This window comes from Rhododendron vialii, chromosome 3a (genome assembly GCF_030253575.1).
Source record: "Rhododendron vialii isolate Sample 1 chromosome 3a, ASM3025357v1".
In the NCBI taxonomy this organism is placed as follows: domain Eukaryota; kingdom Viridiplantae; phylum Streptophyta; class Magnoliopsida; order Ericales; family Ericaceae; genus Rhododendron; species Rhododendron vialii.
The window spans coordinates 26,422,761-26,446,597 of NC_080559.1; the positions used below are offsets into that span (position 1 = coordinate 26,422,761).

At 39.0% G+C, this 23,837-nt stretch overlaps 1 protein-coding gene across 3 annotated transcripts in view; it reads right to left on the reverse strand.

The window, feature by feature from the left end:
• LOC131319013 (uncharacterized) overlaps window positions 1–23,837 on the reverse strand; it is a 32,104-nt gene that overhangs the window by 4,351 nt on the left and 3,916 nt on the right. The window contains exons 6-40 of one of the 3 annotated variants that reach the window (XM_058349108.1): window positions 23,672–23,800; window positions 23,384–23,575; window positions 23,095–23,289; window positions 22,577–22,657; window positions 22,236–22,373; window positions 22,016–22,135; window positions 21,669–21,922; window positions 20,955–21,058; window positions 18,395–18,489; window positions 18,060–18,287; window positions 15,003–15,099; window positions 14,805–14,902; window positions 14,515–14,660; window positions 14,297–14,405; window positions 14,075–14,221; window positions 13,890–13,937; window positions 13,673–13,801; window positions 13,325–13,564; window positions 13,112–13,210; window positions 12,941–13,023; window positions 12,750–12,855; window positions 12,576–12,671; window positions 12,258–12,410; window positions 8,285–8,467; window positions 7,947–8,191; window positions 7,737–7,869; window positions 7,460–7,585; window positions 6,942–6,986; window positions 6,670–6,747; window positions 6,478–6,594; window positions 2,651–2,777; window positions 2,027–2,130; window positions 1,803–1,940; window positions 1,621–1,704; window positions 12–158 (exon numbers count right to left, since the gene is read on the reverse strand). In XM_058349108.1, coding sequence (XP_058205091.1) covers window positions 12–158; window positions 1,621–1,704; window positions 1,803–1,940; window positions 2,027–2,130; window positions 2,651–2,777; window positions 6,478–6,594; window positions 6,670–6,747; window positions 6,942–6,986; window positions 7,460–7,585; window positions 7,737–7,869; window positions 7,947–8,191; window positions 8,285–8,467; window positions 12,258–12,410; window positions 12,576–12,671; window positions 12,750–12,855; window positions 12,941–13,023; window positions 13,112–13,210; window positions 13,325–13,564; window positions 13,673–13,801; window positions 13,890–13,937; window positions 14,075–14,221; window positions 14,297–14,405; window positions 14,515–14,660; window positions 14,805–14,902; window positions 15,003–15,099; window positions 18,060–18,287; window positions 18,395–18,489; window positions 20,955–21,058; window positions 21,669–21,922; window positions 22,016–22,135; window positions 22,236–22,373; window positions 22,577–22,657; window positions 23,095–23,289; window positions 23,384–23,575; window positions 23,672–23,800 — 4,614 coding nt within the window. The remainder of the gene's footprint in view (window positions 1–11; window positions 159–1,620; window positions 1,705–1,802; window positions 1,941–2,026; window positions 2,131–2,650; window positions 2,778–6,477; window positions 6,595–6,669; window positions 6,748–6,941; window positions 6,987–7,459; window positions 7,586–7,736; window positions 7,870–7,946; window positions 8,192–8,284; window positions 8,468–12,257; window positions 12,411–12,575; window positions 12,672–12,749; window positions 12,856–12,940; window positions 13,024–13,111; window positions 13,211–13,324; window positions 13,565–13,672; window positions 13,802–13,889; window positions 13,938–14,074; window positions 14,222–14,296; window positions 14,406–14,514; window positions 14,661–14,804; window positions 14,903–15,002; window positions 15,100–18,059; window positions 18,288–18,394; window positions 18,490–20,954; window positions 21,059–21,668; window positions 21,923–22,015; window positions 22,136–22,235; window positions 22,374–22,576; window positions 22,658–23,094; window positions 23,290–23,383; window positions 23,576–23,671; window positions 23,801–23,837) is intronic. The other 2 variants (XM_058349109.1, XM_058349110.1) reach the window with 2 other exon arrangements.

The window sequence follows — 23,837 nt, forward strand, 5'->3', positions numbered from 1 at the left end:
AAAAGTATTACCATGAGATGATGGAAGAACCGATCAGACATATCATCCCCATCAAGATAACCATTTTGCTGCAATTGTGAGAGAAAGCGAGAACAAGCTGCATCATTTGGACTACGGCTTTCACTTATACTATACCATTCTGCAAATAGCCCAGAAACCTAAATGCAGTCCACAACAAAACAAGTGTCATACAAAAGATAAAGATAAGAAGGAAACAGAATAGAAAACACTGTTTCCCCTTAATCGGACTCCAAATATAAAATAAATAACCACATGGCCTAACATTTAATAACTCATAAAAACACACACTCTACTTACTCATTTATTGATTAATTTTTGGGGAGAGGTTTGGTTTAGACCAGAGTGTTCCTGGCCTAGTTTCTGAGTTGGGAGGTCCATGGGTGTACACAATCACCTATACACTAACGTTTTCCGGTTAAGCTTGGGGGAAGTTGAACTTGAGATATCTCCTTCTTTCAGAAGTATATAAGCATGTAAGAAAATCAAATTGGAAGCAGATTTAAGCCCTTCCTACGTTTTAAAGAAGCCCTTCCTACGTTTTAAAGAAACTAAAAAACTCAGTTCTATTTAATTTAGTAAAGGACTGTGGGGTTGTGGTTTTGAGGTAGCTTGATGGATAGATCCGAAAGCCCATAATCCTCTCTTGAGTAGACCTACAAGAGGAACCACTGTTAGTACCACAGGCTGAAGTCAGCCGGAGGGCACTCCGATGCCTTAGTCAGTACTTGGAGAAGAAGATAGGAATGGAAAGTAGATCTCAGATTAGGAGCCTGATGTACTTGGCTTATATAGAGTAAACGTACTTGCTCTCCAAGCTACTTGTGCACGGCACGTGTGCCTGACATCACGCGTATCAGCTTCGGTTAGTCATGTCATGATGACACTCGGTAGACACGTGGCTGGACCCACGTGATAAGGGCGTGACACCATGATAATTTCTCCAACTGACTTCAGGGTCCCCTCTCTGGTCGGGCGACCATTCGGCCCGGCCACCTGGGTGGACCGTCGGAACGGCCCATCGACGTTCGGCCCAATACACCTCTGACGGGTTTGGGCTGCCCGTAACAGCAACCCCATGCTAAACCGGGTTTGGCCCACTGCAAGGACTACATTTGAGATTATCATAACAACTGGTGATCTGCAGAAATCACTTCCAAGACCAAGACATAAAAGGCATGTAGAATTAAGAAGGAATATGGACACGTAGGTTGATGGTTATTGGTGCTGCTCAAAATTCTAAGTGGAAGGGTCAATGGACCAAACGGAAGATAGAGATGAGAGTTGATATATATCAGACCTGCCAAAAAAGTGAAGCTTACTGCTTGCACAGAAAAACTTGCCATGAGAGAGAGAGCTAAGTAATTGAAACAAATATCTCAAAACTCCAGTAACTTAGGTCCAGAACCAAACTTAAATTGCTAAAAGCTCCAACCAGGCCTTCATTAGGAATCCCACCCAAAACCTAATGGAAACAAAACTAAGGGGGATGCACATGCAAATGCATACAATATTAGAAAATCCGCATATCTGCTTATCAAGTCCTTTTTGAGCCAGTAATCAATCTCATACACATGTTTTCTAATTAGAATTCGGAAAAACCTGATCATTAAAGGCAGAAAGGTCCATTTTCCCAGGATCGGCATTGATCAATTCTTCCATAGTTGGAATAGCATTGTCTGAACCCTGTTTCACCGCAAAATAAGTTTAAGTCTTCTACATCATAAAGATTCATTCAAGCAAGGGAAGTGAGAATACATTTTTAAGATAATATCCTCATCAACCTTCTTTTCTATGCATTCATTCGCCTTGTCATCACTGCCAACAGAAAATCCATCAAGAGCTGGTGCATTAGCAGCTGGATTTGTTGCAATCTTGACCAACAGTTGTAAAGACTCAGGAGACCCAGCTTTAGTCGCAAGCTGCAATATGACAGAGCTATCAACAATCCCACTACCCTAAACATCAGGACTTCGTTCTACATGATATAAGACAAAGAATGTTGTACCTTTGCCAACACGTCTACCAAATTGGGAAGTTCAGATACAACCCCCCTTGAGTCCTCAACCAACAAAATCTGGAGAAGAGAAATTGCAAATTCTGTAGCAGTTTCTGCGCAACATAAGCAACCAGTAAGCCGTGTCGAAACTTTAATAACAAAAATAACAATGTAAGTTTCTTGAAGCATCTGACCCACGACGAAGTGGCAATGAGGGGAGAGGTCACAAGGTCCTGTGTTCTTTTACCAATTAGGGATTCCCTCTAACGCTTCTCTTCCCCTGCAACCCTCACTTGCCCGTGCATAGGTAAATAAGGGATCCAACAACATAGGGATCACAACAAAACTAAGTGCACCTATAGACGAAGGTTTTGAATCAAGTAGTATGAAATAGAGTCCTGTCCAAAAGTCTCCGATAGACCAGTGGGATACTACGTTAAATATACTGGGAGAAAAAGGAGCAAGGAGAAGAAGAAGAAGGAAGGAGAGAGGATTACAAGACCATTAATATGTACGGTTCTCTCTCGTGAAATTTTGTATTTATCCTGAGTGCTCAATATCCTAGAAATACACTTCTGACAACATCAAAATGACTAAAGCTGTACTAAATAAATTCATGCTCCTAATACATACTATTCCTCCCAGCATCAATAAGCTTTGTAATGTGCATGTTGTATTCTGAAAGGTTCAACAAGTCCTCGCGAATAAGTCCAACAGTAATGGCTGTCTTAAACTTCCTCTTTTCATCTGAATAGATCACCTATATAAGAAATTACAAAGGCAATAGTGAAAAACCAAATCAAAATGGACCAAAGCCAATAATTTGATGAAGAGGAGGAAACAAGATCAGAAAGATACGTAGACAACTTGTCCACCCATTTCAATCATGCCTAAGGCAAAGAGATTAGGGCATCATGTTCATCCTACAATAAACCCACAGGAACAGAAATTCACTTGTTTTCCTCTACAAATGTTCTTCCTACAAACCGAACCGCTGTGTACTTATATCCGCTCAGCATTATGCAAAAATATTTAACACAAATGGTGGTTATGTGCTATATTATTCAATGAAAACAAGAAAGGATCTCATCTACAGTTTTGTAAGCAAAGGCCAAGACAGATTAATACTCATAGAAGAAGAGTAAAACAAAACAAGCCAATAGGTTGGAAATGCTAGCACTGATTTATAGATGTCAGATACATGGTACAATAATAAACATCGTCATTCCAGCAACCAAAAAAATTGTGCTTTGCTGATGCTCTGGATTTTGGATGAAACATGCAACGTAATGAGCAAACACATTGAATTGGCCATTGGGTCTCTAGGCCTGCCCTCTCTGATGCCTTCCGGCTTTGATTTGGAAGGCATGATTCCACAACATAACATCCTTTGAGTTTCTTGCGTTTTGGAGGTTGATGAAGCCCGTTGTGTTCATTATTCTAGAAATATAAGAATTTTAGTCTATTATTTTTGAAATTCGTATTTTATTAGGAATCTTCATGTTTTGGCATAAACTGTCGATTGATTCTCTGATCGATCAATCGGTCGATCCGTCTAGTCCCATGTGATAGAAAACAGAGAAACAGAGACGGAAAATACTGATGTTATTTATGAATGAATTACAATGAGGTGAGTACACCTTTAAACAGAGTAAAGCTATGCCTAAGAAAGAAAGATTACAAGATTTGATTACGATATGATTACCCTATGATTACGCTATGATATGATTACGATATGATTACCTTATGATTATGCTATGATTTGATTACGATACATGTCCTAAAATAGCATATTACAAGAAGATACAGAATATATATTCACACCCCCCCCCTCAAACTCAAGGTGCGAGGGCAGAGAGCATCGAGAGTTTGTTAAGGAGAAAGCGGAAACGAGCAGCGGTATGGGTCTTCGTGAAGAAATCAGCCAGCTACAATGTGGAGGAGACGAAGGGTAAAGCAATGGTGCCAGACTGAAGATGCTGACGTATGAAATGACAATCAATCTCAATGTGCTTCGTGCGCTCATGGAAGACCGAGTTGTGGGCAAGCTGAATAGCACTCTTATTATCGCAGTAAAGAGGCGTAGGAGTAGTAACAGAGACCCCCATATCGGAAATAAGCCAGCGAAGCCAGACGATTTCAGAGGTAGCATGGGCCATGGCACGATATTCAGCTTCCGCGGTGGAGCGAGCAACAACAGATTGCCTTTTGCTTTTCCAAGAGATAAGAGAATCGCCTAGAAAAACACAGAGGCCAGAGGTAGATTTGCGGTCATTGACATCACCTGCTCAGTCAGCATCAGCATAAGCATGGAGGGTTAAGCTTGATGTAGAAGAAATCAGAAGGCACTGATGAAGGGTACCACGAAGATAACGGAGAATACGTAAGAGGGCAGGCCAATGCGTAGTCCGGGGAGCAGAGACAAACTGACTAACAATGTGAACTGCATAAGAAATATCTAGCCGAGTAACAGTAAGATAAACTAAGCAGCCCACCAATTCGCGATATTCCGTAGGATCCTCAAGGGGGACATCATCAGAGGTAGAGAACTTGGCATGGAGTTCAAGGGGAGTATCAATAGTCTTCGTAACAGTCTTCGTATCCGTGAGACGAGCACGGTGAAGAATATCAGTAACATACTTGGACTATCCCAAAAGATACCCTTGAAGAGAAAAAGCAACTTCAATACCAAGGAAATAACGTAGCGGGCCCAAGTCTTTCATTTCGAACTCACGGAAGAGATGACTTTTGACTTCATCAATAGCAGTAGAATCAGAACCAGTGATGATCATGTCATCAACATAAAGTAAGAGAAGTACTAGGCCATGAGAGGTGCGACGGAGAAATAGAGCAAAGTCATGCATGCTGGGCTTAAAGCCAATCTGAAGAACAACATCCTGGAAGCGTGAATACCAAGCGCGAGGGGACTGTTTCAAGCCACAGAGAGCACGACGCAAGCGACAAACCATACTAGAAGGATGAGAGAAGCCAGGAGGAGGCTGCATATAAACTCTTCAGAGAGATTGCCATTGAGAAAAGCATTCTTTACATCCAACTGAGAAAGAGGCCACTGGTGCACTGCGCCCACTGAGATCAAGGTGCGAACAGTGGTCATTTTGGCAACGGGGGCAAAAGTTTCCTCATAATCAATCCCATACTCCTGAGAAAACCCTTTAGCAACTAAGCGGGCTTTATACCGTTCTAAAGAACCATCAGAATGAGTATTAACCTTGTAGACCCATTTGCAACCGATTAGATTCTTACCATCCGGAAGTGAAACCAACTCCCAAGTCTGATTGTGAGCAAGAGCAGTAAGTTCAGCTTACATGGCATCCATCCAATTAGGATCATTGCAAGCTTCTTTATAGGACCTAGGTTCAAAATCAGTTTTCTACATCGGTTAAAATTCTTCAGTCTGACTTGGGTGGGGAATATTCACTCTTAGAGTTTCATAAATTCCTAGATTTGCTTGGGACTATCCACCAATCGTCTTGCACGGAAAATTTTGATGTTATTTCTGAATGAATTACAATGAGGTGAGTACACCTTTAAATAGAGTAAAGCTATGCCTAAGAAAGGAAGATTACAAGATTTGATTACGATATGATTACGCTAGGATATGATTACGATATGATTACCCTATGATTATGCTATGATTTGATTACGATACATGTCCTAAAATAGCATATTACAAGAAGATACAAAATATATATTCAAGATACAGAATATATATTCACACCACGTTACGGTAAAAAAAGTCAGAAGGTTTCAATTGACTGCCGATTGATAACCCAATCGATTGGTCGTTCGATTTGCCTAATTTGCCGTTTAAGGAAATAATTAATTTGCTTATAACTTTTAGTAGGAAACTCCATTTTGGTTTCCGTTTGTTTTGGCATTTTTGTTATTTCACCTAGCATTTGATTCTGCAATTTATTTTCAATTTTCCATTTTTTGTAATTTCTTTCATTTAGGCTTGATTAGGAAGTTTATTAGTTTCCTAGTTGGTCTAGGGTTTCTTTGCCCTATAAGTATCATTGTAAGCCTTACGCAGACGGATGGTTGTTTATGATTGAATTAATGAAAATAGAGAGTTTTTCTCTATTCGTGATTGTGTTTCAAAAAGAGAATCTTAAACATAAGCAAGTTCGTGATCTCTTCTTGCAACTAGTTTCGTAAAAGGAGGCTGCGCTGTTATTTCAGTGGTAAAACTTTCCGAGAGCAACCACAATATGCATATATTACATAAGAATAGGTATGTCTCCAGTCTTCCCCAGCCCATATCCCATGGATTGCAGATTACATGGGTCAATATTCTTATTGTTATTCCAGCTACAATTAGTACCTGAACTTTCAACAAATACACGAACAGTTTTAAAAAATGGCCAATAAGTAACAACCATTATCAATATGAACAATACGTATCTTTTCTCCGTATAATAGAGTCTAAAGCAACATACCCAGCTAGTGAGCTCCTTAACAACTAGCTTGCATACATCTCGAATAGCAGCCAGTATTTTGATATGAGCCTTAACGTGTGAACTGTTTAAAGCATTCTCAAACAAACTCTTAAAAACCTGTTGCAACAATATAAGTGCAAAATTAGGCAAGAAAACACCCGTGTATGAAATATTCAACATGAGGCAACAAACCTTTTGGGCCACAGCCAGTGCAGCTTCATCTCGGCTTATACATCTCAGTATGATTTCAGGAACATGGGCAATAACACCCTGTATGGAAAATGTGAACCCAAATTAAGTAATATTCCTGATGTTCACCTTCAAAAATGTTTATGACTGCTTCAAATAGAACATAAAAAAGGCCACAAAGGCATCAAGGGCCCTCATGATCAGTCTTGGCAAAGCAGCTGCAAGTTCACATTGCATGTAATGCTAACTAAGTGGCAGGACAGAATAATTACTACCTGAATTTCTGTCTCCACATTGTCTTCAGTTACTAATGTTTCCAACTGCGAAGAGCTCCAAATGATTAATCAATTTAAACATGAAACATAAGTTAAAAGGGAAAGAAAGGAAGGAAGTAAACTCAGAGCAAGAGATAGAACATTGAAAAGAAGTTGGAATTCGAAGAACCAAACTGTAAAAAAGAATACATATTCTAGGAAAGCAAACATGTTGGAAAGAAAGAAAAAAAGAAAGAGCAAGGAACAAAAGGAAAGAAAAATAAAGCTGTACAAAAACGAAACAACCCAGAATGTCTAAACTTCAACAGAATAACTTAAGCTACTTATTTCTATAGGTTTTAACTGTGATGTGCATAGTCCATTAGTAGTTTCCTTAATTAAACTGGCAGGGCCCTAGTTCATTTAATTTTTCTTTTTGCATAATTGTATGGGCAAGAGTGCACATGCACGAGCACAGGTTAGGCAGGAATGGGGAAGGATTTGGAAATTCGTATAGAAGCAATACCCAAGGGCATTACCTTCTGAGCAACAATTTGATACTTCTCTAAAGCATCTCCAGTGGTTAATAAGGATTCTGAAATTCCACCAGCCATACGCTCCACAGTGGAAGTTGCAAGAAATGGCGGAAGAGTCCCGCCCAATTTCTGCACCAAACCATTGACATGCACATCAATACAACAATGATACTTCAACATGGACACACACTAATGCACCTTTACATGTGTACGTGCAAAACCCAAAAGAAATAGATAAATAACAATAAAAACAAAAGCAATATATATGAGTTCTACTAACTTTCATAGCATTAGAGGTTTCTAAAACACGCGGTTCAAGGACAGTAGCTGGTGAAGAATTTAACGCAGCATTGCTAACTTCAACACAACTCTCTATAGTACCATCCGTTGCAACATTGCGAGCAGAGGAACCACTGCGAGAAGAACAAAAAATGGATAAGCAAAGAAAAAGGGATCTGTACTATACTACAAAAGAAAGGAAACAACTCACCTAAGAAGCCCAGTAGAACTAGGATCCACCTCCTCAGAAATACGATCCGCAGGCTGAGCAACAGAACCTGACCCCAAACTCCCCATTCCAGATGAAGAGAGTCCTAGGCTAAGCTTTCCAGCGGATAAAACATGTGTACGAGACACACCAGCACCAAAAGAATCAGCAGATGAAACTGGCACAGCAGCAGGAACTGCAATTGAATTCTGACCAGACAGATTTTGCCAGGGAAACTGAACAAATTCCTATGCAATCAGAGAGAATAAAGCAACAGTGAAATATTACTCAGATTCAATCAGCACACAGAAATTATCCGTGAAGAAGTTAAGAAAAGCTACCTCATAAACTCGCTGTTGGGAATGAGAGAGGTGACCAGGTCTCGGGCGGAGGACCTCTGGTATTACACTCATAGGACCTTGTGTATACAAACTTGCGCTATAATATGACTGACCAGCATAGTCTCTATGCTTCCTTCTCAATGAAAGTTGTTGGCTGATTTCATTGTCCACAGTTTTCAATGCCTGAAAAATCATTTGTAAATGTATCATGAAAAAACAGTCGGGGGCAATTTCTAATTGCCTTCTTGTATATAGCTAGGATACAGGGATAGTTACACCTAAATGGGATGAAATTTTGGATTCTGTGTATTCCTTGCATAGGTTGCTTTGGCTTTGGTGTGTTAGGTGTTCATGTGTTTTTAGTTGGTTCGTAAGGGTTTTTGTGTTTACCCATGTATAGGGGTCGCATCACCTGATATCCAAACACAAAAGGCCAATTCCAAACTGGCTACACTATGTTAGAAAATAAAAAATCCAACTCAACATATCTTCATGTCTAAGACCAACCACAGGTCTTACGTTGAAAAAAAGTAGGCCTAATTGAATCTCAGCTTCCCACAAAAAGCGAAGTTCCTGGATAATAGCATCCTCTATAGTCTATTATATATTATTATACACCATATATCGTTGCAGCACATCACTGCATTAAAAATCTCATCAAATGTGTTGTCCCTATGCCTCTCCCAGCTGTGGTCAGGGTAGTATTGCAATTCATTAGCAGAGGAAAGATTTGGTATTTGCAGCTTTTGCCAGTTCAACCAATCTTTTGATGGGTAATGGCCTTGAATTGGATTGGAGCATAGGGGATGGACTTCAAAGGAAGGCACGGATCCACTCATGGTGGGTGTTTGGAATGCTATTAGGCTAAGTGGTCGGAGTTTAGCAACCATAACAGCTATGTTTCAAAATGATATACAGTGTAGGGATGTTCCTATTTGAGAAGCTTTTCCAGTGTTGTTTCCCGTTGCTCTTGACAAGAATGTTTTGGTAGCGGATAATATCGCGATGATGGTCATAGTCTGGTTTGCAAGCTTTTACTTGTTAGACCACTGCAGGATTGGGAGCTGGATGATGTGCTTCAATTCTTTGGACTTCTTCAAGGGATGGACACCTGGTATTCCAGAGCTGATAAATTGAGGTGGAGTCAAGGAACTGGTATTCCAGAGCTGATAAATTGAGGTGGAGTAAAGGAAGTGGAGTATTCTGAGTCAGATCCTTCCATTCTATTCTAAGTGGAAGGACATGCAGATCCTTTCCTTGGAATAACATTCAGAAGTCGGGCGTTCCTTCTAAGGTGATGCTCTTAGCATGCACAAACACTATAGATTCGTTTCCCATAAATAATTATTTGAGGAAGAAAGGCTATAGATCATCTAGCAAAGGTTGAACGTGCTGCAAAGTGTTGGAGAGGGTGAATCATCTACTTCTTCAATTGTGCATTGGCTCGAGATTTTGGGACTTGGTGTTTTACATTTTTCAGAGTTGTTGGGTCATTCTTACTTCCATCTGATGTTAGTGGAATGTTGGGGGAATGGTTTGCAAATTAAATAAAGAGGAGGAAACGTGCGTGGATGATGGTTCCATTGTGCATCATGCAGTACTTGTAGAGAAAAAGGAATCGGAAAATTTTTGGAGGGTCTATGTCAGCAGAGCTGAATCTGATGTAGAGTCTAACACGTTCAGTGTTTATTATTGAAGTACATCATTTGTAAGCAATTATCCTTTTTTTCTTGTTGATTTCACTGGTGAGCTCAAATATACTGTAGTTTTTAGACAGGCAGTTTTCAACTCCATTCCTTTGATGGGAATACAATTCAAAGATTCAAAATTTTACTAAACTTATTTTAAGATGGAACGCCGGTTTTGGCCCTTTTTGCATAATACACATCTACTTATCCTGATTTAAAATAAACAACTAGTCTAATTACTATAATCAGGTCTTCCATTAAACTGAGAGCTTCTTCCATTATTTTGTTCTCCTCCTCTGTGCTTAGTTTTGATTACACCGTACTTGGGAATAGTTTCCATTGTGTAATTATCTTATTTGTTTATTGGAAATGCTACATACACAACAACCCACCACAACCTCAACCACAACAACCTACGTGGCCTGCCACGTCACAGCTGGTCCCACCAACTTGTTACAACAACAAAAACTCAAAATCAAAAACATTTTCTCTCTCCTTACCTCTAACCTTCCACCCCCTCTTTCTAACCACCACCACCACCATCTCCTTCACCACCGGCCCCGGCACCCACCACGCCACCACTGGCAGGATGCCACTTCAGTCTCACTTACCTCTCTCCTCATGTTTTGCATGATTCTCTCTTTCCACCAATTGAATCTGCATCTTCACCCCACCACCACCGGAGAGAGATGTCGAGGTAGGTGTAGATGACCGTGATGGAAGTAGAAAGAAAAAGATCAACCCAAGGTTTTTGATTCACACTAGTAAAGAACATAAAAGCAACACCATATAGTAGAAAGAAATAACACATCAAAAAGAGTAAATTAATCCTTCCCCTCTGTCCGTGTTACAAAGTAGAGAGTAATTAACCCATTTTTATCAGATGAACTTCATCAATGTGTTTCCTCAAATGGGGCTCGCCTCTAAATAGAGCAAACAAAAATCGAAAGAAAATAAAAAGGAGGTTTCTGTTCGAAACTTTCAACTCTTGTGCAGAGTAGATTGGTGTGAGTTGGTTATCTCGTCCATGGTGCGGTGTACGACGGAGGTGTAGATTGCCACAATGGTGGCGGTGGGTTTGGATCTGTGGGAGTGATGGTGTTTGGGCAGAGGGTCAGCAGCGAAGGCGACGATGAGAGACTGGCGGCGATGGTGGGACGGTTGCATCAGATAGGCATCGTGCCGGCAGTGGTTGGTGGTTGTTGGCGTCGGTGATGGTGGAGATGGTGGTGGTGGTGGTGAGAGAGAGGGGGTAGAAGATTAGAGTAAGGAGAGAGAAAATGTTTTTGAGTTTTATTTTTTTGCTGTAACAAGTTGGTGGGACCCAACGGTGGCGTATGTAGCATTTCCGTTTGTTGACTACAAGTGGTACAAGAATACGCGTATCTAAATTATATCAAAAGGGACATTAGTAAGCCGACATTAGTAAGCCCAACTGATTGCCCATTAAGGGAACAAATAACTAAACGAATACCCCCATTCAGGGAAGAAATAATCAATCTTTGCTTTTGGCAAGGATTGACCCCTTGACCTCTCCAACGAAAGTATACTGTATACCAGGGTGGCCAACTGAGCTAACCCCAGTTGGTTAAACATACTTTGGCAGTTTCAAGAATTCTGTGGCAATGGGTTGCAGCCTATGTAGCACGGACACGAATACGGATACGGACACGGGACACGGCAATTCTAAAAAAATGGGGACACGGACACAGCGGGGGACACGCCACGTGTATAAATAAATAAATATATGTACATATATATATAAAAAAATTATGAACCATTGTATATGAATAATTTCACAAATTGTATAAAAAAATTTCAAAGGAAAAATTACAGTTTAACCCAAATGTTTTGAATAATTTCATATTAACCCCCAAAAATTTTAAAAATATTACATTTTGACCCCTAGCCGTGTCCCCTATCAAAAAATAATAAAAATTATTGGACACGCCATGTGGCGTGTCCAATACGTGTCTCTGCGTGTCCCCGTGTCCAATACGTGGACACGGCGCCCTTTTGGAGGGTCGGTGCTACATAGGTTGCAGCATTAGCTGTTACATAGGGATATTTATGGCTGTTCCATTTCAATACGTCTAATATGGTGCTAAAAAAAACCATGTATCATCCGATACAGTTCAATATCAGTGTCATACCAAACTTTATTTACTGTTACTTTGACCATAGGCCGCAATTTAAACTGAAAGGAACATTGCCATACACCAACTTGTTTGCATATGAACACAGGGTGAGGGGATATGGAATGTTATTGAAGCATGGAAACATACGTTGTCTGTTGTAGCATGCTGGATCACTGCACAACAAAGGTCAAGGTTATCATTCAATATAATAGCAACAGCTTGCTCTTGAAGTTCACTCGAAATGTTGGAGGCCTGCAAGGAGTTCCTAAGGTGATTCAGGATGGAGACACGAAGAACATCCTGCCAGCAATAATACAAGAGGAGATGGTCCAATTTAGAGGAAAACAACAATATATTTGCTGGTTTAAGAATAATACTCCAAACAGTATAACAATAAGGTATTGAGAAAGAGGCAAGAAAATAATAGTTACAAAGTGACAAAAAACTAGGATGGCCTAAAAAAACCTTGCATGTGACACATGTCAAACTTCCTGCTAGACTTGCTACCATCAAGTGTGCAGCATTATATATAGGGGTCTCATCAGACTCCAAAGCATAGTCCTAAGATGTCAAACGAAATAACAAAAGTTACAGCTCAATGGTGAAGAATGTTGGCCATTAAAAAAGGGAAATACAAACCTTTAAGACAAGCTCCTTCGTCGTCTGAGTAGCTATGGATACATTGTGCTGAACAACATGATCCATAACCTCCTCTATAGCTCTCTTGATGGCAAGGGGAATGCTTCTGATATAACAAGTACCAACAGGGTTACAAATACAAAGCAGGACTGATGGTTATGTAACAAAGACAGGGAAAGCAAACTCCAAACCTTTCAAAATATTGCAAGCCCAAAGCACTGAGTTTTTGGTTGAAGATAATATGACTTCCAATATCATGGATAGGTGAAGAAAGCTGCCACCATAGAAGGTAACTAAATACTAGATCAGAGTAATCAATGAAGTATTTAATAAACTCAAGAGTAAATAGGAGGGGGGCACACCTGACCAACAGAATACTGAGACTGAGATGGAGGTACTTGAGGAAGCCCTTGTCCAGAAGCAAGCCGGTCAGAGAGGCTTAAGGTTGCCATCTTTTCATCCTACATTGACGGACCAGATGCAAAATAGAGATTCCCAGTATACTAACGAGAAAAAGGTTATTCAAAACAACATATGGGAACCAACTGATGATAAACAAGTACAGAAGCACAAACCTGTGACAAGAGCTTTAAATGGGCACCGGGCTGAGTTGAACTGATTATATCAGGCTGTAAATCAACCGCATTAAATGTAGACACAATTCCAGTGTCAGTTTCAGTGATCAATTGTGCCTGGGATGCCCCCATATCTTTCGTAGAAAAATCTGGGTTTCCTTGCGATTCCCGAGCTCGATCCTTGAGTAGAGACGTTGGTTTTACTACTTTCATATCCACACCAAGGTTCTTAAAGAGGACCTACGATACCAAAACAGTGGGGATGAAAAGCAAATCGGGAGAATGTCAGATGTCACTATTCAGCTACCACGCTGAAAAGCTAAATCAAGGAGCACAAGTTTTGTGTACCTCAATATCAAACTTAAGATTCATTTTCAGATAGGGTAACACGTAAATCTCAGCAAGTAAACCAAGAATCGCCATAGTCCAAGGATTTGGAGGCCGATAGGCAACGCTATTTTGGCATGGTTCCAAAATCTGTAGCAAGTACAACTTGGTAATATATCATAATTCATAAGTAAGTGGACCCTTCAAACTCCAGAACAAACGACTTTGAAAATTTTACCTTTGAGGTAAATGGAATTACTGCGATCATAAGACCCTTCTCATATGCCTGCGTGAGAAACCATTCAAAAAACCATAAAATCATCAAAAACTGGCGGGACTCCCAGCTTAGAAGGCATCCACAATGTGCATTCAGAAGCTAAATTATGCTCAGTCAGTTTATGCAAAGATCAGTGCAATAATTACCTCTATTATCAAAGATTTGGGATCTATATCTCGGGCCCTGAGTGCTTGATTTCTTCCAATAGTGAACTTCCCTAGCCAACTACCCAGATTTTTCAGCAAGGAACGCTCTTCTGAACTTGATTTTATTAATTCTGATCTTAAAAGAACCTGTAAATTTGGTGCCATTAGCAATTATTCTCAATCACAACAACGGGAATAGGAAAGACGGCTTAGCATCGCAACCTTGCAATTCTCATAGGCAGCTTTAGTAATCTCCTGATTCAATGTTTTTGAATTAACTTTGTCCAGAAACTTCATGTACAAGTCGTGGAAATTGGGCTCAATGCTTGCTCTGATAAGTAGTTCAGTTTGACATCACATCGAGCAAAAAATTGTTACTTAAAATGAAATAACAAGTTGTAATGAATGTGATTTGGAAGCCAATGGATTTCTGATTTAACCTTTTCATCACCATGTACTGTGCAAACCAAGGATAATGCTGTTCACTAAGAAGCTCAGAAAATTCCTTTGCTTTAGCTTCAATATTTGAGGATGACATATTGTTGGTCATAAATAGTATCTTGTCCTGAGTACTTGATGCAGGATACTGCATGTAGAAGGTACATACATGTTATGTTATCATAAACAACACACATAAAAAGCGAGGTATTTCAAAATGTACCCAACAAATTATTAGTGAACGAAAACAATTTGTCCTGACAAAGAATATGCAAGATAGAGAAGAAAATACCTCCATGGAAGTATCCCTTCTCTCAGCTGCTGCAACAAGCGTTTCAATGTTCAATGCGGAACCAAACCCCATAGTATGTGAATTTTGTCTAAGCATGCCTACGGAGTCGGGACATTGAAAATAATCATGTACTAGAAAGGAAAAATAACTAATGTCGCAATGAAACTGTCAGGATTTAACAAAAGTAAAGTAACTTACTGGTTGAAGTTTTTTTCCTGGAAGAATGGACAAAAGCAGGGGATGTTACAGCTGTTGAAATACTATTTTCTTTCTGCAAGGACACCATTAGTAAAGACTGAGAAACAATCATGTAATATTCTAAGTGCATCAGAAGAATCATCTTGCATGTCCTCTACATAAGTGTTTCAGAAGATGGCAACCCTGCTTGACTAAGCAAGATCATTGTGAAACATACATTCTTGCAATGCCATAAAGATTTTGAGCTGAACGTTGTGAACTATTTAATGTTTTATTTTCGATTATCAGTAAAAAAGTAATATTTTATTACAAAACAAGGAAAAGGTACAGGAAGATGAGAGATCCACTTGAAAGATACAAAGATCCCAACAACCTTCAAATCGCTTCCCAAAATCTAAAGATAAAAACTAAAGATATCCATCCAAAAGGAGACACTGAAAACCAAAAGGAAGCTAAATGACAAATGTTATTTAGGATGAATGTGGGATTAGGATCTTAGGGGACAACTTGTTATTTAGAAAACAATTTAAAAAAAAAAAAAACGACACTGCAGTAATTAGTGTAATATAGCTGGTGAGACCCACATTCTGAAGCTAGCTATAGCTTCCAGTTCCAGCATTAGTCAGGAAAAGGAAGAAATCAAAGTACAACGAGAACACTAAGTAGAAGTAGCTTGAAGCCAGTTACTGCTTCAGTTCCCTAGTACTTCTCTTTCTCTTTTATCATTGTGCCAAGTCTCCTTTCAATTCTTTAAGTATTTGAATGATTTGGGGTCAATACGCAAGTACTGGAAAGCGATTGGGCCCAAATACGACCTTAGAAAAGATTTTGGGGTCGATGTGTGAGGTCTAGAAACCAGAAGTGTTTTACTTCTTTCACAATTTACTCCTTTCATTATGAAAAGAGGCTGGTGTGGAAAGACGTATCTTTCCAACAGTAACAACTAATGAAGCACATAAACCCCAAGGGGTTTGGCCAAATGGTTGTGAGAAAGCAATAAGTGCCCCTCCATGAGGTCACAGGTTCATTCCCACGGAGGCCAAACATTCCAAACCTTGGGGCCACTCGGGGTTATGCCTAGTCGTTACCTTCACTGCCCCGGAATTAGTCGAGATGCGCACAAGCTGGCCCAGATTAAAATCCAATGGCGGCTCTAAGACTTTTTGTTACATTACTCATAAAGAAATTTACATTTCTATTGATCACACTAAAAAAACCAAGTGGCTAGTTGAAGATACACATAACTTCCAGCTTGAATACATTGTTCATACTTCTCAATGCACCTTCACATATTTGTATGCACTTTTTCACACAATCAACTCTATTTTTGGACCTTAACCACTATACTTTGGGCTGTGGTTAGCATTTTTCATTGAAAATATCACAAGTAAAATAGTAATCCATTGTATTAAAATCAACTTTGTGACGAAACATATGAACATATATGAGCTTACACTTCAATTCATGAGTTGTTAGATTTTAGTTCCATGCACCACATTGATGAGTTAATTAAAAGAAAAAGCTGAGCAAGCAGTAGGGTTTTTTTCCCCAATATTGTATACAACAGTGGGGGGTTAGCGGGGAATTAGTCTGTTAAAAACCAAAGGGGGTTTGATTCTCTCCATAGACTCAAACCCCAGACCTCCCCCTTGCAAGGCAAGGGGTACATCAATTGGCGTGCAAAGTTTGGAGTGGGTCAAGCTGGGAGTTCAAAAGCTGTGGGCTAAGGTGTGCAAATATTTGGTGGATGGGTTACTTTACCTCCACTACAACAAATTCAGTCTTTGATGACGAATAAAATTCGTCTCTGAAAATGCAAAATTTGTCGTTAAGGTGTTCAAAAGCAATGGGCTAAGGTGTTCAAATATATGGATCCATATATACTGAGATGATGAAACTCAGGGTATTCATCTGCTACTCCATTCGAAACCTGGAGCCACCCCTGCCGACACCGTTGGACACGGACAGGTGTTGGATATGCCAGAAGGAAGTTCTATTTTTTCATTTACATTTTTTTCCCAACACGATGAGTACATGTTGAAGACATGCTGAAGACCCACTAGGACACAATTGGGGCTGTATTGATTGATGGTGGGTGAAAATCATTAAGGAACTTGGCAAAAAAATAACAATAAAGCAAAGGTTTCTTTTTTCAGTTCATTCATCAAGCCCTAACCAAGAGGGAAGAGTATGAAAAAAGGAAGGTCAGTCGGATGGTTACCAATCCCTATTCACAAGTCACTGTGTCGGACTCTCTTATTCTTCTTCATTGAACAAGCAGACTAGTATCATAGTATGACATGCATAGAATCTCAATTTGGTGAAAACTAGTTTGTCTTTCCTTCGAGGTACACTAATTAAGTTCTTGAATTTGTCCGCTTTTGTGGTTTTGATATCTTCGTAACGTTACTGAGTTTTTATCTATTTTGATTGCAATATGTTGGTATCTTTTATATGAATTAGGAATATATAGATACACGACTTCGACATATATTTTATTCAACATGCCCTGATATGTCCATATCCTAATATTAGGATTTAGGTGAATGAAGTGTCTACATGTCTCTGTGTCATGGCATGTCAATATCCGTGCTTCCTAGGTAATGACTGTAACCTAGAGCTTTTGAGTTAAACTACCATATTTAGAACCAAGAAGAACATCTTATTGGAAGACAGGAAACTCAAGTTGACGAGTGGTTCCGTGTGCAGTACATGCCTACATTAGTCAACAAGTGACTAAATTTTACCATGCCGCATTACCAGTAATAGTTGTCAAACTGTTATCTTGGAACAGTAACAAATCCATTCATATCCAGGTCTAAATTTCTGGCAACCCATCCCTCAAAGAATCCTCACATGAGTCCCCTATAACATGCTTAACATTGTTAATGAAGCATTATCAACATTATGAAGCAGTATGGACATAGTATTACAACTTAGATATAAATGCGTTATAGTTTGACTAAAGTGCATCAATCACAATGGAAATTAGCCACTTGGGTGTTTTAGGTGACCTAAATACATTCCAAGGGTCAATAGAACAAACTTATTTTGTACCTCCATACTTTTCACTGTGGCTGGAGTAGAACCACTGCACAGAGCAGGAGAAGCACTGCTGCCATTTGATTCCAAGTGGCATTGAGCCAGAGTACACTCAATATATGCAACAAGTTTTGGATGAGTACCCCGTAAATGAGATATTTGCAAAATATGATGGCAAAGCTGTGGAATCTCCACCAGGCGGTCAAGAAACTGCTCCAAAGCCAGAGTCCCAAAAGCAAATATCTAGGAGGAGAAACATTATAAGTCTTTAATTTAAAAGATATACATATATAGGAAACTGAAGATAGAGCAAGAAAGAGATAAAAGGCGCATGAAAGCTCAAAACTAACTTTTCTGTCTGGAGGATTACGCAATGCATCCAACACAGTACGTATTGCTAAACCAAGTGTAAGATCAGTCACAAGCCTATGCTTTATCAGGGAACCTGGAAAGTAATCAAGAACCATAAGGTGATACGAACAACGAAAGCTCAAATACATTCATCACAAAAAAAAATATTACACAAATCAATGTTGGGTGAACCTATTGCAGGACAAATTTGGTCGTGACCACAACAGTATGCACTCTGTCAATGCATTGAACAGCTAAACTGCCCTATGGACCTAGCCAAATTTGCTTTAGTAGTATAGTCATCCTTAATGCTTAGTTTGATACAACACAATATTTGGTACTTCCTCCGTCCCATAAAGTTGGCCCCTATGAAATTACGTGCAATTTTCAAACTTAAAAATAACATACCTACTAAATGAATTTTTCAATTTCTTTTGCACCGTTTATAAGATCTATCAAACAAGATCCATATTGCACAAAAAATTACTTTGATAAGTACCTTACTTTTCAGTTTGAAAATTGCACGTAGTTTTGTAGGGGCCTAACTTTATGGGATGGAGGGAGTACCTTTTAATCCTTTAATAACTGAATATACTACTGAATAGGTTTAATCCAGGTGTTCAACATCATAAACGATCCACATTTACCATCCTACAAAGGTGTAAGCTGCTGAGTCATTTTGGTCAGTTTTACTCTCAAACTCACAAAAATGTCCTCGTTTCTTTCAGTCAATAAGGGTGTCTGTCGGACATTTAAATAGATCATATACGTTAACATCATGTTTGAAGATAAATCTTTTGTACGAGTGGATATAACAGGTTGGACAACGATAAAACCCAAAAGAACAGAGCCATACACAATCAAATGACACAAAGGCTTAATGGATACTAAAGATAAAACTCTCCTTCATATGCACAGGCAAACCTCAAAAAAGTGACAAAAAATCATTTGATAGCTACAGAGTAAAAATTACAAGTCCCACTCCCTTCATTCTAGTAGATAACTAGCTCACATGGTTGCGTCCTCAATATTAATTCTGGGTGGAATGAGGCAATTTAAATCCTCGGCTGGGAAATTTCTGTCAACACTATAACACAGATTACCAATAAGTCCCATTCTGACTCTCTAGGTAAACCTAAATCCTGACTGCCAGATTTCAAAAAATATTATACAAATTAACGTTGGGTGAACCTATTGCCAGACAAATTTGGCCATGAACACAACAGTATAATGCATCAAACAGTTGATAACTGGACCATGGACCCAGCCAAAATTGCTTAGTAGTAGAGTCATCCTCATTCCTCAATACCTAGTTTGATACAATACAGTATTTTGTACCTTGTTATCGTTTATAACTGAATAAACTACTGAATAGGTTTCATTCAGGTGTTCAACGCCATAAATGATTCACATTTACCACCCTATAAAATTGCAAGCTGAGGAGTCATTTTGGGTCAGTTTTTAGTCTCTAACTTAAGAAAATGTCCCCATTTTTTCAGCCAATAAGGGTGTCTGCCAGACATTTAAATAGATCATATACGATAAAACATATTTTGAAGATAAATCTTTTGTATTAGGAGATATAACAGGTTGGACCATGATCAAACCCAAAAGAACAGAGACATACACGATCAAATGAACAGAGGCATTCTAAAGATGAAGAGCATCAACAAAGATTATCGAATTTCATGAAACCCTCCTTCATAAGCACAAAGGCAAACCTCAAAGTTGTGACAAAATTTATTTGATAGCTAAAGAGTCAAACATACAATTTCCAGTCACTTCATTCCAGTGGATAACTAGCTCGCATGTTTGTGAGCATTACCTCTATGAATATGATACCAATGACTGGACTCATACATCCTCAATATTAATTCTGGGTGAGGCAATTTAAATCCTTGGCTGGAAAATAATCACTCCACGAGATTAATTTCAGTTAACTCTATAATACCAATAAAACTATGGGTACACCATTTGGTGTACACCAAATGTACACTGCGTTGTGTGGGACTACCCTCGGGGCTCCACACAAATGATCGGATCCACTCAATTTGCTTAAAATAACTGATTTTTTACAGAAAATTGAGCAAATAACTGATCAAGCCCTTACCAATATCCGACTAAGCTGACTTTTTTACAGAAATCCTTATACAAATGTTTTTAAAAAAAAGAGCGGCTCCGATCATTTGTGTAACATGGTGTACACCAAATGGTGTACCCATACAGATTACCCAGAAGTCCCATTCTGACTCTCCAAGTAAACCTAAATCCAGGCTGCCAGAGGTTGGGCACATTCAGTTCATTATAGGCTGGGACATAAAAGAGCAGTCCCGAGGGGTTAAAGTCATTCAGTAGCAACTACAAGCAAATCATTAATAGCACCTAGAAGCAATACCTAGAAAAGGACCGTAGTTACTCGGTCGCAGCACATAACAGTGAACAATTTTTGAATTATGCCTTGTTACTCTTGGCTCTACCACGGCCAATTCTCCCCTTCCTCTTGCATCCTACCTTAGCAAAAGGGAGAAAAAAAACTCAGAAAGTAACAAGGAATCATACCTACTAGAACAGCTGTAGTATTAAGCTGTCTTTCTGGATACCGAGGGAATAAACAGCACTCCTCAAATAGCTTTTGTATCACTCGCTCAAAAATCAATTGCTCCCTGCCAATTACAAAGAAGCTTGTCAGGAGTTGATGTTTAAATGACGACAATAGATATCACACTTAGCCTGCCCAGTAACACGAGTGAATGACGTCGAAATTACTTTTTACTAGATAAACCACTTCGCTATGATAAATTCAGATGCTGGTATATTGCACAAACAACTTAAACAAGCTTTGTTGAGGTGGAACAGATAAGAATTGTTCTATGCCAAGATAGCACTAATAAACTATAGAAAAAAATTAAACAAAATATCAATCTCACAAAAACGCATGTGTGGTAAAAGCTGTAATGTGGGGTACGTATAAAACCCTCCATATAGAATGGAAGCAGTCACTCTCAAGAGTTCTGCATGGCGTTGCATAATGCAATGCACAAATCAAACTATGGAGAAGAAGATGCGATAAATGTATACAATTTCTCGATGAAAGACAATAGATATATGGACAAAAAAAAATCCTTTTGCATATATTCACAGAGTGGACTTACAAAGCCATCAATAAATCAAAACAGGAAGCACCACAGACAACCAAAGCCATGGAAAAAAATTTGTTATGCACTTATTCCGATTACTTTTAGCAGATACCAAATCACCAAGTTGATAAGTAACCTTCTCTCAGATGATTCCCGGAAACGAGCAAGCATTTCAACCATAGCATCAGAAGTCATCTGACCAGAAAATAATTCACGAAAGTAGGTGTTTGCTTTTTCCTCTATATCATCTGAACATTCATCAGGTGTTGTTGAATCTGAATTCCTAACATTCTGCAGTCTCAGACCTACATCTGTGGATGCCTTACAAAACCTTTTCAGTTCCTCAGAGAGCTTCTCAGAGGTAATATGTACAGCATTAGTACCAAGGGCCTGAAAATTATCATATTGTTACAAGCCACGAATGAACTAAGAAATCATGGAAGATAGACAGCATAAAACACAACACAAGTAAAGAAATCCAACCTTCAAAATGGTTGAACTAATGTTGAGATTTAAGTTTGCAAGACCGCAAGAATGTTGAAAGGAATCTTCAGATAGAGCTTCTGGTGTGAAAAGCATCTCCTTTAAAAACTCGAGGCACTCCTAAAGTTAGCAATAGGGATATTACATAATTTTAGCGTAGAATCGAAGGATTTTGTTGACTTAATGAACTTAAAGCCTGAGCATGAACCAAGAAACCAACCTCAACGAATACATCTTTATGAGTTCTTATATTATCATCCAACCATCTCACAAAATTTATGCATTCTTTCCGTGTGGCGACAACAGCAAGTCGGATGCTGAAGTAAATTGGCACCTGCTCCAGTACGGATGACAGAATCTGCAATATGACATGAACTAAGAAACTAGATAAACAAACAATAGCAGATAGCATCATACTATAAGGCAGTTTTACTTGACATAAAAAAGCATAAAGAGTAAGGAGCAAAAACATTAAAAAAAATCAGCAGAGGACTTGTAAAGAAACAATTAATCATATTCAGCTGTGTTTTTTAACTAAAGAGCTGTGCCTCACAAGAATACCATCAATTTTCCATTCAGTGATGTGCCCAAGACCACAAGTTTTGTAAGTGATTCCTTATCTCCTCTATGGACTACCTTTTCCTGCAACACCGACAAACTGAACGGTTGCCGTTTTCTAACTGGTACACTTGACAGCATTTGGTAACACATGCCCAGCCATCTAAACCAGTTTTCTCACATACATATATGACTTGCCATAAACCATAGCATAAACAATACGCTACCATACTGTCAATGATTGTGTTGGGGCATTTCTTCTTATGGAGGCAAGTGTCATACCAGTTACCATTACACAGGTGATCATCATTGAAAACAACTTTCCCATTGAATTTCTTGCTTTAGTTTTCTGACTGGATGCAATTCACAGTTAGGATAAGGTCTTCCGACTCACGAATCAGGATAAGTTAAATAGTACATCTTCAAGTAAATAGTCTTTTTGATTAATCATCTCATATAAATAGTACTCCCAATTTTTCAAACAGCTACTAAACAAACAGCGAATAATAGATCAGTTTTACCTTCAACTCCTGACAAATGTCCAAAACTTTAACCATGTTGCCTTGGTCTGTTCTCATTATATCCAGAAATCCTTGCAAGAGAAGCTTGGGATTAGATTGCCAAAGCTGCCGAACGATACTACTTCCAGTGGCATAGGCAACTATTATGGGGAATACAGCAGAAAACACTTCATATTGAAGTAGATTATAGGGAGTCTGCAAAGGCAACATGTGATTTCACTTCTTGCACACAGAGTGTAACAAATCGCCATAAGAAATGAAAAAAAAAAAAAAACACGTAAGTAAATACATTAATCTGAGCAATCCCAAGCAACAAAAGTTCAGGGCATTGTTTAAGAGGTGACTCCAAAATTTGTCGGACAGATTTAGCATGGCCCCTTTCAGCTAGACGGCACAACACCTCCAGAAGGTCAAGAGATATCCACGCATGATTTGTTAGTCCTTGTGGAACCACCTTATCACTCAATGCATTAGCACACGCCTACAGGAAATAAACGGTAAAGCCATAAGCAGGAAAAAGAACAATACAAATTTTTTTATGCAAATGTAATATACGAGGACATGCGGCAAACCATACCAGCTTCCTAGAAGAATGGGCAAATGTAAATACTTCTGGTGGTGATGAAACAGCATATCTCAAAAAAGACAACTGGCCCTCAACGTTCTTCCAGACAGACCTGCATAAGGCATGCAGCGGAAAGGGTTCCTGCATATTTCATTTTGTATTGATTACATATTAGCTC